Source organism: Panonychus citri, unplaced genomic scaffold, assembly GCF_014898815.1.
Source record: "Panonychus citri isolate SS breed McGregor unplaced genomic scaffold, ASM1489881v1 Contig00134, whole genome shotgun sequence".
Taxonomy (NCBI): domain Eukaryota; kingdom Metazoa; phylum Arthropoda; class Arachnida; order Trombidiformes; family Tetranychidae; genus Panonychus; species Panonychus citri.
Genome location: NW_026515539.1, coordinates 600,858 through 622,091, shown reverse-complemented (window position 1 = coordinate 622,091; position 21,234 = coordinate 600,858). Strand labels below are relative to the sequence as shown.

General features: G+C 36.2%; 2 protein-coding genes across 2 annotated transcripts; one reads left to right on the top strand and one right to left on the bottom strand.

The window, feature by feature from the left end:
* The first annotated feature begins 1,878 nt into the window (after positions 1-1,878).
* Positions 1,879-16,293, top strand: LOC128391094 (E3 ubiquitin-protein ligase UBR4-like). The gene is given in 4 exon segments (XM_053350940.1): positions 1,879-2,113; positions 2,671-8,612; positions 8,700-9,882; positions 9,885-16,293. Coding segments are annotated over 4 exon segments (13,467 nt in total). The 5' UTR covers positions 1,879-2,073; the 3' UTR covers positions 16,187-16,293.
* Positions 16,294-17,766: 1,473 nt separating this feature from the next.
* LOC128391142 (spidroin-1-like) lies at positions 17,767-18,588 on the bottom strand. Its single transcript, XM_053350989.1, has one exon. The coding sequence runs from the start codon at positions 18,586-18,588 to the stop codon at positions 17,767-17,769; it is 822 nt and encodes a 273-aa protein (XP_053206964.1).
* Between the last annotated feature and the right edge of the window lie 2,646 nt (positions 18,589-21,234).

The window sequence follows — 21,234 nt, the reverse complement described above, 5'->3', positions numbered from 1 at the left end:
AATATGAGAAACATGTGAATAGAATTCAAAAGATCAGATTCACTTCCGAACTAAACAATTTAGAAGTTAATTAGAACTCAAAAGGTTGAAAATGGAAGCGTAATAAGCGCCAATAAGTTAGCCTATCACCCGATTCCATGACTAGATGTCTCTTTTTCTCTTAAAATTGTTTTGTTCTCTTTTTCTTCTAATAATAACCTTTGATTTCGTCATATTCAAATTTGGAAAATCTTTCGTCCTTTAAACACGAGGTATTCACGAAACTGCCAACGAAGATGTAGGAGATACTCAGTTCTCATTAGTCATTTGTCTTTCATGTTAAACTGATCATCTTATTAATATTTTCAAACTGAAATTCTATATAATCAATCATTACTAGAATTGTCATCAGATAACTGAAATAACGAAAGAGAATTTTCAATAAGTTAGAATAAGATTCGCTAATCATAAAATATCTCAACTTCAATTAGCAATAATGTTAAGTGAAAATGAGAAAGATAAATTGATCCATCATCAGCTGTTCAAATGATACAATTTCTTATCCTTTAAAAACGATAATCAATATGAAGAATATGACAGAAAAAAAACAAAACCAAATAAACAGAAAATAACAAGAAAATAGAACAAGAGAAGAAAAGAACAATTAAACAAAAAAGAATAAAACAAAAATTCTATTCTAAAAAGCAGCCGAATATTTTTCTCCCGAGAAAGTCTTCCAACTCAATATGGCGAATCAAAGCAAAGAGAATCACAAAACATTGAAACGAACAAAAAAATCCTTCTAATTATACCAGAGAATCAGTGAAAATTAATCAAAATCTAATTAAAAATTAGCAAAATTTTCACCAAACAAACAAAAAAGAAACAAAAAAAAACGCAAATAGAAACAAAGTAGAATAAAAATAGAAAACAAAAGCCACCATATTGTTAAAGAAAAAGAGAACATACCAAACAAATGGAACATTGAGTGAATAGAGAGAAAAACAGTTGGAAAGAATGTAAATCAGATCAACTTACCGAGTAAATAATCCAAATTGAAAGAATTAATTAAAACAATTAAAGAAAAAACAATCAGAATTAAAGGTTAACCAGAGAGAAGACAAATTAAACCAACAAACCGAAATTGAGAAACATAATGAGCGCCAACGAGACGAAACTCTCATGTTCTATTCTAAGTGTAGATGTCGCTCTGATTCTAACATGTGTGAGTCTTTCTATTCTCTTTCTTTACTTACTTTTCCAACTTCATCTTTCTCATTCTCTTTCTCCTTTTAATATTTTCTCTTCTTTTTCATCCTCTTTTTCCTCTTTCTTTTTTCTCATCATCATTTCATCTTCTTCTTATTTTTTTCATGGAATAATATCTTGAGCCTGTGTGAGTGTCGATTATTATTATCGTTGTGTTTATTTTTCGTTGTTATTGATTGTGTCTCTTTATCCTTTTCCTTTTCTCTCTTTCATCCTCTTATTCTTGTCTTTCTTCATCTTTCTCTCTCTCTCTCTTTTAAATGTCTTCTAATTGAGAAAAAAAAACAGAACTAAAAAACAATTACTGCTAAATAATCATTACTATTATGTTATGGGTTTCTAATTAACTAACCCTTTCTATTTCTCTTTCTTTCTTCTATTTGGTTTGGTCTCCCTCCCCATTCTTAGGTGACTTCTCTTACAGTAGTCATCAAGATGTCCGATAATAATCACAATATTGACCATCAAATCCATGGTAAGTGCTCATTTTTTTCTCTACAGTTTCTTTTTCCTCAATGAAATTGGAAACATTTTATTACCCCAACCCTGTGTTCCTGGTTTTCTTTTCACAATCTCTCCCATTTTTGTCTCTTCGCCTGTGTGTGTCGTTCTGTCTTCTCTCTACTTTTTCTCTCTCTCTCTGTTTTTAAATGTCTTCTAATTGAGAAAAAAAAACAGAACTAAAAAACAATTACTGCTAAATAATCATTACTATTATGTTATGGGTTTCTAATTAACTAACCCTTTCTATTTCTCTTTCTTTCTTCTATTTGGTTTGGTCTCCCTCCCCATTCTTAGGTGACTTCTCTTACAGTAGTCATCAAGATGTCCGATAATAATCACAATATTGACCATCAAATCCATGGTAAGTGCTCATTTTTTTCTCTACAGTTTCTTTTTCCTCAATGAAATTGGAAACATTTTATTACCCCAACCCTGTGTTCCTGGTTTTCTTTTCACAATCTCTCCCATTTTTGTCTCTTCGCCTGTGTGTGTGTCGTTCTGTCTTCTCTCTCTACTTTTTTTCTCTCTCTCTCTTTTCTATCTTCCTCTTTTTCACTATTTGTGTTTTTCATCTTTACTGTTTTTTGCCTTATTCCTCTTTCCTTTTGTCTCTGTCTATCTCTGTCTTTTTTTAATATTCTTCCTTGCTCCCTTACCTCTCTTTCTCTCTCATTCCTGTTTGATATTTGACTTTCTTTCTCCACCTTTCTCTAACTCACTTCTTTCTCTCTCTCTCTCTCTCTCTCTCTCTCTCTCTCTCTCTCTTAGACCCTTATTTGACTAAACCTGACGCTTAATTGCGTTGTTATCTAATTGTACCAAAAATTTCCCAAATCGTTTGCAATTTTCTAATCGAATATTCTTTTTTTACTCTTTTCCCTTTTCTCATCATGTCTTCCATTGGTTCCATTGGTACAGGGTCACCTTCAACCGAGACCAACCTGAATGAATCTATTGTCAAAAATGCTGAGGCATTCTCTTCTAGCGTTAAAGTTCTCAATCAATTTATCAGTCATCTTCTTAATGAAATGAAAGTTAAATTTAACAGTAATCCTGTCAATCTAGCAGATTTAGCGAAATATGATATGTTTGTATTGGAAACGTTGGTCATTAAGACAATGATTTGTCTAGATGGATGTCTTAGTATTTTCAGTGAGAACAGTTCTTCTCCATCATCATTATCTGCACTCACTTCGATTACCACTGGTACCACCACAACCTCTACCACCAATAATACTACAGCTGCTACAACATCATCATCATCCACCACAACAACTACCATCACCACCTCAACTACCAGCAGTTGTAGTAGTAATACAAGTACACCTCCACCATCATCTTCCTCCTCTATCCAAAGAAGGGAAAATGATGCCGGTTGGTTAAAAAGTCAAAAAAGTTTAAATGAAGCAAAAGCCAATGCCGCTGAAATCCTGCCCAATATTATTCAGCTGATTGAATTATTCTTTCACCAAATTCGATGGACCATTCTTAATTATTTACCTCTTGAGGATGAGAGTCTAAAAAATATACGAACTCTTCAAGCCTATGATTCTCTCCTACGAATGACCACCGTTAAAGCGGTCGGTAAATTAGGTCCTTTTGCTATGTCAATTGTTAATTATTTACCTAAGAGCTTGCTTGAGGCTGTGGACAAGTGGAATACTATTCAATTAGAATCAAATTTACCCAATTCTAGTGTTAACAGTGGTGGTATTGCTTCATCATCATCTTCTTCTTCATCTACCTGGCGTAAAGAATTTACCTCTTCAGTTTTACCCTCCGAAGCATTTGCATTCTCTTTCTCACAAAATTTCCATTTCAGTGCACTAACCTCTAGTTATTCCTCCGATGATCCCTGTTTTATTACTAGAAATGCAAACCTTAAACATGTCACCTCAACCCTTTTAAAAGCCGCTGAAGAAATACTTTTATGGTCAACTGCCAGTGGTTCCTTTTCTAACCTTCAAAGTCAACTTAAAGAATATTTTGCCAAAATATTGATACCTTTAGGTCTTGACCTAACCCTTGAATCATTTAACAATTATTGTAATCAATCAATTGAAAATATTTGGGATTCTCGTGAAAGTGATGAATTTCTTTGTGCAAATTATATTGAAGCTCTTCACCATAGTTTTGACATACTCACGGAACACAGTCAATTTATTGATGAGAAAATATGTATCGAATGTGTTAAACTAATTGAAAATCTCCTCGAGGTATCGGCCGGTCAATCTGCCCTTGAAAAATTTTTCTGTGATATGGATTCTGGTGAACCTTTAACCAACCTTTTATCATCAACATCCTTAACCTCATCTTCGGCTGTTGATACTGAATTTAAACGTGATAAACGTGGTATTGTTAGCCTGATAACTTCTGCTTCATCCAAAAATTTATCCTCCGCCTATTCAAGTAGAATTCTAAAATTTCTTGTCAAATTGTTTGAGATGACCGAGAAAAACGCTGATTCCATTAGTTTGATTCGTCTTTGCTCATCTTTAACCCATCTACGTAATTTTACACCTCAAGAGAATGAGAAATACCTACAAGCCTGGCTTAATAAGCTTTTCTGTATAAAAAGTGACTCCCTTGGTGAATTTAATTTCTCCCTAACTGCAGAGAATCGTTTAGCCTTGCAAAGTTTAACCTCCTACATTGTTAAAGAAAATTCCACCGTCGATGAAGAAGTTGCCGGAGCTCTTTTATCTGCCTTGATTCCTATTGCATCCATCGTCCTTTCCTCTAGTTTAGATGCAAAAGGTTTTCCCGATCTTCTCTCAACAATGACCACCCTGGCCAGTGCTGGTTCGGGTACCGGTCACTTTGACCTTGTTAAAGCTGTTTTCGGTTGGTTAGATGTTTGTGGTAAATATCTTTCTCAAAAAGATGTACTCGAAAAATTGGAAAACAATGTAACCTCTGGTCGACATCAGATTATCATTGAATCTACTTGTTACATGCTCTCCTACCTGTCAGATGTTTTTGAAGCTTTTAAACTTTTCAACAATTGTGGTGATAATAATTCTTCCTCCCACTCTTCAATTGATCGACCCTCTTCACCCTTACCTCCAGAGGAATCTGGTTCTGGTGTTGTAGGTGCCGTTGGTGGTGTTACAGGTTCACTTGACCTGGAATCTGAATGGGTTGATGATTTAACCTGCCTTGATGATGATGAATCAGCTGGTGATGAATCGGATGAAGATTCATTGTGCAATAAGCTATGTACCTTTACGATAACATTGAAAAATTTTATGAATCAACATTGGTACCATTGTCATACTTGTAAACTTGTCGATGGGGTTGGTGTTTGTACGGTTTGTGCCAAAGTTTGCCACAAAGATCATGATGTTACCTTCTCGAAGTATGGTTCTTTCTTCTGTGATTGTGGTGCTAAACAAGATGGTTCTTGTTTAGCGTTAACCAAACGAACACCCAACATACATGAAAGTGAACAAACAACTTCCGCCTCATATCGTTTACCAGCCTATTCAAGTAGTCAAGATGGTAAGAGTAGTAATGGTCGTTCTTCTTCACGTCGTCGAACCTCTTCTCCGGACGGAGATTGTGGCCTAGGTGATGAATTAATTAAACGTCAAATATCCTCAGAAAATCAAGCTCGATACCAAGTATTAGCTCGTCAATTACAGTCTCGTAAAAAAGATTTACTCTCACTTCTAGCAAATCGTAATGTTGGCTCAACCATTTTAGAACTTCTAAATGTTACCGTTCCCTCGATAATTAAAAACTGTCAGGCCAATTCGTCCATTGGTTGTTCTATTCGAGCCAAAAAATCTTTGAAAGATCTTCATGAAAAACCCAAGTCAATTGATTTCACTGATCAACTAATGGTACCCACTTTGGGCTCTCAAGAAGGTGCCTTTGAAAATGTACGTCTAAGCTATTCAGGTGAACAAGGTCAGGCCATTCGTCAATTAATATCTACTAATGTAATACGCCGGGTAGCCATGTGTGCACTTGTTTCACCTTTTGGTAAACGTCAACATCTTGCCGTTAGTCATGAGAAGGGTAAAATTACTCTCCTCCAATTGTCCGCTCTTCTAAAACAAGCCGATTGTGCGAAGAAAAAGTTTACCCTTTCCCGTTTAGCCTCAGCACCCATACCATTTACAGTCCTTTCCATGGCCTCCAATCCTTGTAATGAAGATTTTCTCGCGGTTTGTGGTCTTAAGGATTGTCATGTGCTCACCTTTAATCCAAATGGCAATGTATCTGGTCATCTGCTCCTTCACCCATTACTGGAAGCAGGAAATTATCTAATCAAATCAATCTGGTTACCAGGAACCCAAACTGAATTAGCTATAATCACAATGGACTTTGTAAAAGTGTTTAATTTAAGTGTTGACGTTATTGCACCACAATTTTTCTTCCTCCTTCCATCGGGTAAAATTCGAGATGTAACCTTTGTGATAACCGATAATCAGCGTCACATTTTAATTATCTCTTCCGCGGGTCATATTTATTCACAAATTTTAAGCGATGAATCTTCCGCTCGTCATGGACCCTTTTATGTTACCAATGTGGTGGACGTTAAACACAATGATGTCCGTGAAACCTCTGGAGGTCAAATAAATTCTGGCGGTGTGTCAATCTATTATTCTCACATGTTACAACTTCTTTTCCTTAGTTATGCCAATGGTAAAAGTTTTGTTACCGCATTGACTGAGGTAACAACGGAAATAACTCGGCTCTTTGTTATCGAAACATCTAACCCCAACAACTCAACCAATGCAACCTCATCATCATCATCATCTGCCACTTCTGGTGGTGGTGGTGGTACCAATGGAGGTGAGGGACGTCGAGAAGGATCAAAAAGTACATCATCAACATCTCCAACCTCAACTCAAACTGGACCACAACCATTGTGCCAATGGTCTGAAATTCACGGTCATCCTGGTCTTGTCTGCGCTATCTGTCAACAATCAAACAATCCAATAGTATTCATGATTAAAACGGAAAATTTCATCATCCAAGAGATTCAATTTATCAGCATGAAATCAAAAATAACCGATATGGTTCCAGTGAGACATACAACATCTTCCGGTGAATTGAGAACCACCCTAATTTTATTATGTGAAGACGGAAGTCTTAGAATCTACATGGCCTCACCGGAAGCAACTAATTTCTGGTTACGTCCATCTCTCTGTTCAGCTTTAACTTATGGACCTGGTTTACCATCAATTTGCCTTAAATCATCTAAAAAGGGAAAATCAAGTAAACCCAATAAGCAACAATCATCTTCATCTGGAATCACAACGGGTCCGGGTGGAACTGTTAGCTTTCCAATTGACTTCTTTGAACATTGTACATTATTAACTGACATTGAATTTGGTGGTAATGATGTTCTTCACGTTTATAATGTTCAACAATTAAAAAATCGTCTCAATGCCACCGGTATGTACATAGCGTCAACTAAATTGGATGGTTTTACCATTGAGGTGACCAACAACGATCCCAATATGGTAATTTGTGGTGTACGATTATTTCTGGGCACTCAAGATATCATTAAGGTTCCCTCTTATATTGAAATTTTTGGAAGACCCATTCATGTTTATTTAACACGTAATCGTTGGTATGATTTTCCATTAACCCGTGAAGAATCCTTGTTAGCTGATAGAAAGTTGAGCATTTTCTTTGGAGTTTCTGGTGATTCTAATAACATCACCATGGTAGATTCAATAAAAGTCTATGGTAAAACTAAGGAGATTTTTGCATGGCCTGATGAAGAAGGAGAAAATTCTGGTTCTGGTACCAATACAACCGAATCAATAGTCACCAATGTTTCCGATTTTGATATAATGAGTTTAGCCTCACCTTATGCTACCTCGTTATCATCTTTGGATCGTTTACTCAGCTGTATGTTAGAAGTTCTAGATGGATCGTTTACCTTAGGAATTGTTGGAAACTCTTCTGAATCAAGACAAAATATTCACAAACAAGCCTTGGAGATTGTTACAAATCTTTTAACTTACCCATTTCCAGTTCCTGTTCACCAAAATATTAAATATCTTCTACTCACTTTACACCAAAACAAAATTTTCTTCAATAACCACCGAGATGCTGCAATTCTTAATTATGTGATAAAATCGCTTTCCGAAGCAAATAGAGCCGGTGAATTAGACGGTGAAGCTTTCTACCGTCTAATCATTTTGACCAAATCAATCGCCATATCAAGACCTGAAAATCTCATCAAATTTAGTGAGTGCCTAACCCTTGCTATAACTCAATCTGAGAATCAACAACAACGATCAACAGATGATCAGGATGAAGTGAATGATTTGAGTATAAGCAAAAGTTGCTCTGAACTTTTATCTCGAGCCAGGTCAATTGAAGGACCCAGTAAACCAAATCGACCCTCTCTTACCGGTGGACCACAAAGATCGGTTTCATTTGTAGAAAGTTCAATTAAAGAGGTTAAATCAGGTGACTCTTTTCTCATCTATCTAAGTGAAACCTTTTGGAAACTCTATGTGATGAGGCCTAAAAATCCTCTTTTAACATCTATCGCAGCCTCTGGACTTGTTCATGTCGAGGCTACGGTTCAAGTTCTTGTTGAAATAATTCTTGCCTTTACCTTGGTTGATGTAAGTAACATTGGTACAGCTTCTCAGCTTTTAATGAAATTGTTTCTCTGTAAAAATCCGGTAATAAGTTTTGGAGCTCGACAATCACTTATACGACTTTTAAGTCCAAAAGTTAGGAAACGAAAAGCACCAACAACCTCATCCACTGTTATCTCTGCATCGGCTTCGGCTACTTCAACAACCACACCAGGAGTATCAGGGGAACCTAAAACTTCAAACTCTGGTCAGGGCTCTAGTAGCTCTTATGCCATTGGTTCAAATGTAGGTGGAAGGTTACCCTCCATGCCCTCTGATCAACCCGCTAGTCTTGATAATATTGACCCTTTTTCTCAACATCTTATTCAACAGCAATTCGAGCTTATTGAAGAATTAGATCAAGTCGCCGCTTCTGGGCTTATGAGAGTGATTGATGCTCCACTACTTGAGTTTGCCGATGTTGACGATCACGATGATCCTATGGCTGAATTAGCGATTGTCTCAAGTCTTCAAGAACAAGCAGCCGCTGCTCGAAGTCTATCAGTTATTGAACAATCCGCCGCATCATCATCTGGTGGACAATCATCATCTCAGCGAGGTGGATCTCTGGAGGACAGGAGCCATTACTCTGATACTACCGCTTCAGCCGCTGGATCGGATGATGAAGGATCAACAGCAGCCACCGATGGTTCAACTTTACGTACAAGTCCAGTAGCAAATGAAGTGGAAAATGTAGCCGATGGTGGTGGATCTGAAAGTGGTGCAAGTGGAGTTGAATCTGTGATTGGTGAACATGGTGCCTCAGGGCGTAGTTCAACCTACGGTGACGATGCAAATACCAAAGGTCAACCTCGTGATTCAAACCAGGAGACAGGATCTGAAACTACAGAGTCTCAACCAGACTCAATGAATCATAAATTACACAATATAAGACTATATTTACTAGAGAAATTAGTTGGTAGTCTTTCAGAGATTCGAGGTATTGGAGGAATTCATTCAATTCCCATGATGCAGGTTATCGTGATGCTATCATCTGATCTTGATTGTTCCAACGAAAAAGATAAATCTGTTTTTGTTTCCCTTCTTAACGCTCTTATAACTGAGCTTCACCATGGTTGTCGTGATGTTAAAACACTTACCAAACGTACACCCGAAAATGAAGTTAAATTAATTATCATGCGTCTTTTGAGTATCTTAATGACTCAAATGAAATCATCATCTTCTAAGTCATCATTATCTCATGAACAAATGGAAGGCTCTAGTTCTGCTGTTGGTGGTTCATCTTCATTTGGATTGTGTTCTCTTCTTACTGCTCAATCACTTCTAAACTCAGAAACCCTTGAACTTTGCTTACAAACTCTTGTTAACCTTAAAGATTATTGGAAAAACGTTCAACCCGATCACGAAACATCATCTCGGAGTATAACTGGTTTTCTTCAACCAGGAACCGTGGGCACACCAACAACGACCACACCTTTAAAGCCTCGTAACATTACACCAGTTCAAGACATGTCACCTTTCTTTCTGAAACAATTTGTAAAAGGTCACGCTGATGACATTTTGCCACTTATCCACAATTGTTGACGGAAATGGTTCTAAAATTACCTTATCAAATTAAGAAAATATCAAATTGTTACCTTTCCTCTAAGCAGATTAACTTTCCACATGCATGGCTTGATGTTCTCTGTGAATATATGATGATTCAATTAGCACCAACTATTCGTAAACAGGTTCGAAAGTTGCTCAACTTTATTTGTGGTTCAAAGGAAAAATATCGACAAGTTCGAGATTTCCATGCCTTGGAATATCACTTCAATGAGATTAAAAAAGTTTGCCTTGAAGGAGGTTTCGTTGAATCAGCTGATCAAAGCAATACATCATCACCATCAACAATTTCAACGGCCAATCAAGGTGTCATCATTTCAATGACCTACGATTCAACGATAGTTTTAATTGAACATCTAAAGGCTTGCTGTGATATTGCTTCATCTCGAACATTGAATTGGCAAAAATTTTGTCGCAGTGCACCAGTGTTAACCTTTTTCATGCAAGTGAGCTTCCTACTCGATGAAGGTGTCTCACCGATTTTCCTTCAATTACTTCAATATGCTCTATGTCGACCCAGTCAACCTTTATCATCTTCCTCAACCTCTTCATCAATTAAACCTCCTGAAGGTGGTATTAAAGTTCCGGTTACAATACTTCAAGGTGGTTCATCTGTTTCCTCATCAACCACAGTTGTTACCACAACTGCCCCGACCGCTGGCCCTTCAACATCATTGACAACAACCAACAGCTTACCTGTCTTAGATACTTTGGACGCTGCTGCTCGTGAACAAGCCAATTTAGCTGCCTTACTTGCCCAACAATTTATCACCCAATTGGATAGGTCACTTTTAAATCAATTTATTCAATGTTTCCTCCTTGAATCTAATTCATCATCCCTCCGATTGCAAACTCACTCATTGATATTTAACATGTATAAAAATATCGATGATCCAGCTCAGCATAAAATCTTACTGGACATTCTTTGGTCACTTTGGGATAAGGTTCCCTGTTATGGACGAAAAGCTGGACAATTTGTTGATCTATTGGCCTTTTTCACTTTGCGTTCAAATGCACCCGAAGAGAAGGAAATTGAATTCCGAGATAAAGCATTAGCAGTTCTACGCCATCAGAACAAGTTACTTCTAAATCATCCAAATTCAGCAATTTACAATAGTTTACAAAATCTTGTTGAATTTGATGGTTATTATTTAGAATCTGAACCTTGTTTAGTTTGTAACAATCCTGAAGTGGGTTATTCCAACATGAAATTATCTTCAGTTAAGGTTGACTCTCGATTCACAACAACCACTCAAATTGTCAAACTTGTTGGAAGTCATACCATCTCTAAAATAGCTTTAAGAATCGCTGACATCAAACGGTCTAAAATGGTCAAAACATTAATAATCTATTACAATAATAGATCAGTTCATTCAGTGGTTGAATTGAAAAATCGCACTAATATTTGGCATAAAGCTAAAAAATGTCAACTAGCCTCAGGTCAAACTGATGTTAAAATTGAATTTCCTCTGCCAATTGTTGCCTGTAATCTAATGATTGAATATGCAGATTTCTATGAAAACATTCAAGCCTCATCGGAAACTCTTCAATGTCCCCGTTGTTCAGCATCGGTACCCGCTAATCCTGGAGTTTGCGGCAATTGTGGTGAAAATGTTTTCCAATGTCACAAATGTCGATCAATCAATTATGATGAAAAAGATCCTTTCCTGTGTAACTCTTGTGGTTTCAGTAAATACGCCAAGTTTGATTATACACTGACCGCTAAGCCCACATTTTCCGTTGATCCAATTGAAAATGAAGAAGACCGAAAGAAAACCGTTCAAACAATTAACACTCTTTTAGAGAAAGCAGATAGAGTGTATAAAGGATTAATTGCCAATAAACCAACCCTGGAATTGTTATTACTAAGAATTCAGGAACATGGATTCATGGATAAAATGTCCGATGAAGCTTTGGGTATTGTGCCTTCCGGTTCCGGTTATTCGGGTTCAACCGGCCCAATTAATGTTCCAGCAGCTAATTCATCAGGCCATGTTAACAGAGCCATTCAACAGGTTGCCCATAAATATTGTGTTGAGTGTAAAGGTTCATTTGACGAGCTAAGTAAAATTATACAAAAAGTTTTAGCCTCTCGAAAAGAGCTGGTCGATTATGATAATGTTCAACGTGACAGTATTACAACAAGAACGCCTTCAGTTAAAAGTTCATCAATCAGTGGTGGTAGTAAAGGAAGTGCAACTCGACGTGATTCAAAATTCATCGTTTCCCTTTCATCAGCTTCAGGTCGTTGTTATGGTTGTGCTTGTGCAGTAGTTGAACTTTGTATTACCCTTCTTAAAGCTCTTGGAACCCAATTAAAGTATCGACGATTACTTTGTTCAAGTGGACTTTTAAAACAATTAGTTGACTACAATTTACGAACCGGTGGATCATCTGTACGCCAAGAAGTCCGTCAACTATTGGTAACTCTTACACTGGATAATCCAGAAGCTACGGAACAACTTAATGATATGCTAATGTACAAAATTATCGCCTCTCTGGTGTCACCCGCTTCCATGAGACACGATTTAACTTCATCAATTCGCCATGAAATCGCTCTTCTAATCTGTTCCCTAGAAAGGGAAGACTCTTGTTGGGAAAAACGACTTCGATGTGTTCTCCGTCTTTTCCGTGTTGCCCTCTCTTACAATAGTCCATCGGTCCTCGAATCAATTACACTTCCGTGTTTAAAACTCTTAATTAACCTCATTAAACCAGACTCATTTATCTCTAAAAAGAATAAAGATAAATCGATTGAACAAATGGCCGGTGTAACGATTCGTGGTGCTCAAATAAGTATTGATCTGAATAAATGGTTAGCCGAAGATGTGGGACACAGTTTTGCTGGTTGGAAAAAGCGTTGTGCCAAAAAGGTTATCCCGTTACCTATTACAGGTTCTTTGGAAAAAGGTCTCAAATCGAAAGAGATTGTTAGAGCTCTTTATTTAATGGAAAAATATGGTAATCGATGGAAAGAAAAGACTCTCGATCGTAATCGTTTCAAGGTTTATTGTAAACTTGCTGAAAATAATTGGCTTCGTTCCGTTTTGTTTAACAAATTTTCACGAACCGTTCGTTTGATGGCCTGTTCACTAGTTGGAGCGTTATTCCAAACCCCTAGTCGCCGAAAAGAGCTGATTGATATTCTCACCTTGTATCTTGATGAAATTGGTGTAGCTCGAGAATATTCACAAGAATTTTTCACTCTCTATCATAATCTTATTCGTCAAGACCATTGGAAATATTATCTTTCTCTCAAAGGAGTCTTATTACATCTTGGCTCCCTAATAACAGAAGAGATTGAAAAACTTAACGAACTGGAAGAAACAACCTTGAATTCTGACCTTTCTGAAGGATGTGCCTTAAAAATGTTGGTTGATCTATTAACGGTGTTTGTTGATGTTCCCTCGATTCGTAAACAATACAAATCTCGTCTTGTGGCATTTATACTCAATGGTTATCTTTCATTGAGAAAATTGGTTGTTCAACGAACAAAAATCATCGATGAGACCCAAGACAATTTACTCGAATTACTTGAGGAAATGACAACCGGAACTGAAAGTGAAACTTCATCTTTCATGGCTGTTTGTGTTGAAGCAGTAAACAAATGTAAACTTGATGACTTGCGAACACCAGTGTTTATTTTTGAGCGACTTTGCTCCATCATTTACCCCGAGGAAAATGATACCTCCGAATTTTTCATCAACTTGGAAAAAGATCCGCAACATGAAGATTTCCTTCAAGGACGAATGCTTGGAAATCCCTATCCATCAACAGAACCTGGAATGGGTCCACTGATGAGAGACATTAAAAACAAAATTTGTCAAGACTGTGAACTAATCGCTCTACTCGAGGATGACTCGGGTATGGAATTGTTGGTTTGTAACAAGATTATCTCTCTCGATCTTCCCGTTGAAGAGGTTTACAAAAAGATTTGGCTTACCGAAAATAATGAAACCGAAGCAATGAGAGTAATTTACCGAATGCGAGGATTAATGGGAGATGCAACTGAAGAGTTTATTCAAACTCTCGACTCGAAGAACAATGAAAACGTTGACACCGAACAAGTTTTCAAAATGGCCAATGTCATGTCTGAATGTGGAGGTCTAGAGGTTCTATTACAACGTTTAGCTGTTATTCAAGATCTTTCAGCTCGAAGTCGACCTCTCCTTCTAGTTTTACTCAAACTGTTCGACTATTGTGTCAAGGTTCGGCAAAATCGACAATCTCTTATAAATCCATCTTTAAAAGCAATTAATGTTCTTTTGTCGACTCTCAAAATGGCGATAATTGCCGAATCTGGTGATTTCTCTTCCACCGTTAAACCAAATTTACTTGAGATGATTCTTGTTATCATGGAAAATATTCTGGTTGAAGCATCGAAACAATCACGTGAAGAGTATGATCGATTTTACCACGAAACTTGTGGTACTAAAGATGATGTCAAGTTTCTTCTAAACGCAGCCGAACATGAAAATGTCCGTCATAATACCAACGTGATGCACATTCTAATGAAAGTTACCCCATTGTTAACCCTTGGAGATAAGGAGAAAATGTTGACACTTTTAGATCATTTTAGGCCTCATCTTAATTTCAACAAATTTGACTTTGATCATACACCTGAGAACGATTTTAGAATTGATTGTTTCTGTGTAATGTTACAAGGAATCGAGAAAAATGAAAATGGAAATCGTTTGAAAGATTTTATTCTCAATGAAGATATTGTCTCAAATGCATTAGCTTATCTTAAAATTCATGCACCGGCGGTAAAATCAGCCCTTCTTGCAACTTCAGAGGAATGGAAAGAGTTCACTCAACGACCTGCACTCAAATATGTCCTAAGACTTTTAACTGGACTTTGTTCTGGTCATCCAAGTAGTCAAATGTTGGTGGCAGCAGAATCTATTCCGGTCATCCATGGACTGGAACAAGTTTCATCAGATTCTCATGTAGGCAGTTTAGCAGAAATGCTACTGGAAGCGTTAAAATATCAGAATTCGGTGGTGTCCGAAAAGATTGAACATGTTCGTAAACAGACCAAAGAAGAGAAAAAGAAACTCGCTATGGCGGTTCGACAGAAACAACTCGGTGAACTTGGTATGAAGGCCAATGAACGTGGACAAGTGATGGCCAAAAGTTCAATTCTCCGTCAAGTTGAAGATTTAGGTGAAGAGCAAGGTTTAAGTTGTATCATTTGTCGAGAAGGTTACAAGTTCCAACCTTCCAAAGTTCTTGGTATTTACACGTTTACCAAAGAATGTCCCATTGAACCTTTCGAACTTAAATCTCGTAAAACTTTGGGCTATTCATCTGTTACCCATTTCAATGTTGTCCACGTTGATTGTCACATGGCCGCGGTTAGACATGCTCGAGGTCGAGATGAGTGGGAATCTGCAGCGCTACAAAACGCATCAACCAAGTGTAATGGACTTTTACCTCTTTGGGGTCCCTCTGTTCAAGAATCTGCTTTTGCCTCTTGTCTTGCTCGTCACAACACTTACCTTCAAGAGTGTACCGGTCATCGTGACATCAGCTACCCTTGTACCATTCACGATCTAAAACTATTGTTACTCCGTTTCGCTGGGGAAGAATCATTTTCCCTTGATTCGGGTGGCGGTGGGCCACAATCAAACATCCACCTGATACCTTACATTATTCACATGGCTCTTTATGTTATCAATACTACTCGATGTGCTGCTCGTGAATCGAAAAAAATATCTGCCTCTTTTCTTGACCTTCCATCATCCAAATGGGTAGAAAACTCTTACGAATCTGATGGTCCCTTCTATTGGACAACACTTTCTCTGGTCATTCATCCACCCAGCTTTTGGAAAAAACACCGTTCAACCTTCCTTCGACGTTTACTCATCACAGCCCAAGCGCGACACATAACACCTAAAGGTGCAAATCATTTGGTTGACAATCGCCCACTCGACTATTCGGCTTATAAAACATCGCTTCTGTTTTTCGCACTCATTGATTCCATCTATTCCATCATGTTTAAATCGGTTTTACCAACTGCCGATGAAACTTCAGGCATTTCCTGTGAAACTTGGACACTTGCCTTAGCTGAATACATACGAAACAATGATCAATCACTACTCGAAAATGGTGATAAATTATTACGCTTCTATGAACAAGATCTACTTCCATGCCAATCATTTTACGAACTGATCGACGTACTTGCCCTTCATCATTTGGTGCCTGATCCAGATACTTATCTTGAATCATGTTTCCGGATACCTTTAAATTAGAAAGACAAAGACAAAAACAAACACACACACACACACATAAACTCAACAATTAGAAAAAAAATCAATTAACTAAATTTCATCGCTCTCGAATCTATTATTATTATTATTATTTATCATTCTCTTCACACCAGCGACGAGTAAACTTGTTGATAGTGTTTCTTTTTTACAAAATCAATTATTCAATTTAAAGGGAACAACAACAACAACAACAACAACAAATGAAATTAAAACAAAGACACGAAAAAAACTAAACAAAAACAATTTATGGATTAAGATTAAATCGAGAGAAAAATTGTTGAAGCGACAATAACAATTAAAATTTTCGTCAAACGCTAGAACTCATTGGATGAAATAATTCACTCGCTCTCGAAAATCTTACCACTTTTTGTCCTTCAATTTTCTGCTTCTCCACATCAACATCACCACCACCACCACCCTCACAATCACTTCCCTCCTCCTCTTTCTTACATTTCCATTCAGCAGAAACATAAACATACACATTAACTCATCACCGCATCAATTTACCACCTTCATCACCACCAACTTTCACCTTCACCATAAACACATAACACAAACACATACACACACACAAACATATGAAAACAACAATTAAGAATATGTAATGTGGTTTAAAAAAAAACAATTGATTAATTACAAAACTAAAAAAGAAACTAATTTCATCTGTGAGATGTATTATTGAAAATTAATTGGATAGATTGATGAAAATAAAAGTCTATCAAAAAAAAACAATATGATACAATTAACTCTAATTGCTTTGTCCAAAATTTAATATTCATTATGAGAAATCAATTGAGAAATTAAAAATTTTGTATATATAAAAATAATTAATTGTTAATCAATGCGAAGGAGAGAAAGATAAATACAAAGATATTTAGAGGAATGGAAAACAATTAAGGAATCAACGACAAGAAGGTAAATTAAAAAAAAAAGGAATTAAAAGCAAATACATAATCACAATCGCAATAAAATCGGATCCAGTTAATTAATTTGGCCCTGGGGATAAATTGTAATAGTTTACAAATGAACAACAACAATTAAAGGTTTTCCCTTTAATTTGATTTCTAATCTATTTTCTCACTCTCGGTTGGTTAATTATTCACCGAGAGAGAGAAATGAATTTATCATGTTTATGAGTTCGGATGATTAGTGAAGCATGATAATGATTATGACCTTATATCTTCCGTCGGTGGCACCGGTAAAAGTGGATTTCGAGGGAGAGGGGAGGGTGAGAATAGAACTTTTTTTTCTCTCCTTTTTCTTTTTTCAGGGTTGTTCAAATTATCTTTCACTGGACAAACTTGAATGACCCGAAACCGGAAAAAGTATTTTTCTTGATGTTCGAGTAATTTCCGTTGTCACTAATTCTTTAAAGTAGATTAATTGTTTCTCCTTCTCCTTTAATTGTTGTTCGGTTGATATGTTTACATATTTAATTGTCTTTGTCTGTTGGATATTATTTATGGGATCAGACACATTTTGATGGTCACTTTTTTTGTAATTTTGAGATTTTTTTATTGTTGTTGTTGATGTTTTGGTTAATTAGGTGGTAATCGGTTGATTTACTTTTTTCTTAATCCAAGATTACCTAATCCAAGACCTCCTAGATTACCTAAACCGGCACCTTGTTGACCACCACCAAGACCTTGTCCTAATCCTTGTCCGCCACCAAGACCTTGTCCACCTCCTAAACCACCAAGACCACCAAGTCCTCCCAAACCTTGGTTACCTCCTTGTCCACCACCTAATCCTTGGCTACCAAGAGCAGCAAGATTACCTAATCCACCTAAACCTTGACCACCACCAAGACCACCGGCACCTCCTCGTTGACCTAATCCTCCGAGACCCAAAAGATTACCAATACCTCCAAGAGCATTTCCTAAAGCACCTAACCCTTGTTGTCCACCTAATCCTCCAAGACCACCTTGTTGTTGTCCACCTAAGCCTCGTTGACCACCACCAAGACCAGCAAGACCACCTAAACCTTGACCAAGTCCTCCTAATCCACCAAGACCTCCTTGCTGTCCACCATAACCTTGTTGACCACCGTAACCTTGATTACCTCCTAAACCACCAAGTCCAAGACCTCCTAGATTACCAAGTCCACCAAGACCTCCCTGTCCACCTTGACCACCTTGTCCACCTAAACCACCAAGACCTCCTAGTCCTTGTCCACCAAGTCCACCAAGTCCTTGTCCACCTTGGTTACTTTGACCAAGTTCACCAAATCCTTGACCATCTTGACCAAGTTCACTAAGACCTCCCTGTCCACCCTGATCTAATCCACCGATTCCAGAAAGACCATCATCAAAATCCTCTTGAGTGTAAACCAATTGCACAGTTAAAGTAAAACAGACTAACAAACAAAACACTTTAGAAACCATTTTGAAAACTAAGTTAACAATTAACAATTAAAATCCGTTGAAAGAAAAGGTAAAAATGTAATAGTAATAAATCACTGGTATTTAAAGTTGAATTTATAGTTGAATTTGTTGTTCAATTGATTGTTCACTGTTCGAGTGTTGATTGTTGACTGTTGAATAATCTATTAACTATACCGGTATTTATATATGAGTGACAAACGGATTAGTCGCTAATTGTTGATGCCCTTGTAACGAAAGCTTAATTGTTACACTGAGTGAGTTAAGTTTCACTTTCGATTTTTGGTTTTTTTCTGTCTTTCACTTTGTCTTACAATCTTTTCCCATCCCTAACCAAATTTTAGGGCTATTTAGTTTTCTAAGGTGGAGTCAATTACTTAATTGTAACAATTAACTACAATTTGTAAACAAAAATAAGCGAGTTGCAATCAAGCTGAGACAATGAATGATGAAACATTTCCACACTCAAATAATCAACAAAGAAAAAGAATCAAAATTAAACTTACTCACAATTAACTAATTCGCTCATTCTAATTGTTGCAAATAATTTACTGAGACAAAGATTTCAGGATTAAATTCAGGATTATAGTTGCAGCAGAATCTTATTGACCAGTGGTCACTCATTACCCGTTTTCTTCGGGTCCTAACAAGGTAAATGCGTCAATTTGACCTGAGCTGAGATTCTAGAAAATTGTCCATAATTAGGTCGAGATTATCTTCTTAGCTTTTTGGTCTCGGTCTTTGTTAGTCAAGATTCCTACGAGCAATTTACTAATTGTTGACCAAATCAGAGTTGCGATTGAAAGTTAGTTAATCAACGCTTCGTTTTTAATCATCCAATGCAAAACTCTGGACAATTAGACTGTTGATTATCTGATATTTCCAATGGTTTTCCAATTTTGTCTTCACTCTAATATTTTCTGATTAGTAAATTGTTTCGTTTGTTAGTTAATCTTGATCTTGAATTAATTAAAATCAATTCTTACGATAACAATAATATCCTTTTATCTTGAGAAAGAAAAAAATTTAAAGGTAAAAACAATTATGGTTAATATAATCATGAGAATTAACTAATTGTTATTCCGCTTCCTTTCTCATACTAACTACTAATTCGGTTGATTATTGTTACGTTAAATTTAGTTACACGAATTTGGGTAGCAAATAATTAACTTTTTACTCTCTTTTCTCTCTTTCTTTTTATGCCAACAATTTAAACTAAATCTTAAATCACAGTTAATCATTGTTCAAATTACCGTGTCTCCGTTTTAATCCTAATCTGATAAATCATTTGGTTAAAAGGGATTTTCCGTGACCCAACAATTTAATCAACAATTTACAAGGGAATGACCTCAAATAATTTAGTTAACTGTTACAATTTGATAATAATCAGTCTGATCACTTATGAACAATATAACTGAATTAAGAGTGTTCAATTTAGCATAATAATCAATTGTTTCAACTTTTTAAATCTTGATACAATTTGATTTGAATCACCAACGAAATTATCGTTGACGATATCGGGTAAAATGATTAGTTGATTGTTACAGTTAAGTTTGTTTATTATTTATTTTTATTGTTTTGTTTATATTATTTATTAATATCATTTAGCTGATTGATTATTTTATTAATTTCATCTCTTGAATTTATTTGCTAATCAATTTTGTTAGTTGATCACAGATTTTTACTAATCGTTGATTAATGTTGGTTAAATTGTTTCAACGTTGGGTTTCCGGTTAATCATGATAGGAAATCTTTAATTGTCAATGATTTAGAGGGAAATTTCAAAACAATTTCTTTGTCCGGATTATGTCCGGAACCTAAAAGGTTAACTTGGCCTGAGGCTACCGGATATTATGATTATCCTAAATCCTGATTAACAATTAAGTAAAACAATAATGATAATCGACAAGTTTTTGAGTAACAATTAGTTTTCTGGGTCAAATCTTTGAACCAATGGGAAACCATTGAAGGTTAAACAATTTAACTATTTAATTGTTGTTTCATTATATAAAAAGGTTACTATTCCTATTCTAGAGATGAAACTTGAAAAGGAAATTAAGAAATGATTACAATTAGATAAACAAGTAATCAATCAATTGGAAATTAAAATTAAACCTCTTTGCCGAATCAGTGGATTAGAAACTTAAAGAGATAAACATTTCAATGAATTATCGGAAATTTATTGTTGATCAAGAAGTTAACTGATATTCAATAGATTAATAAGAAATAACCTTTAACTATGAACAATTGAATTTAATTGCTTTCCAATTGTCGATGATAAAAATTGGGGGGATATGTGATAATCGTAATGAGTAAGAAATTAATGATGAAAGTGAATCTGATTGATAAACTCCAATCTCGATTCTGAATCTGTTGTTGGAAATGAATCTTCTTTAAGGTAGAGATGATTGAATTTAATTCTGATTGCAATTGATTAAGTTTCCACTCGATTTCAGTTTAAATTTGAGGCTTTCGATCAGTTATCAATCGGTTATGTGGTCTCTCCCAAGTACTTTGTACATTCACCATTGAACAATGTCCAATGGTCCGAAAGCACTGGAATAACTGGCCACCTTATAGAATTGCATATTGTAGCTTTTCAATTTTGAGAAAAAAATTTTAATTTGCCAATCAAGCCGAAAATGAGCT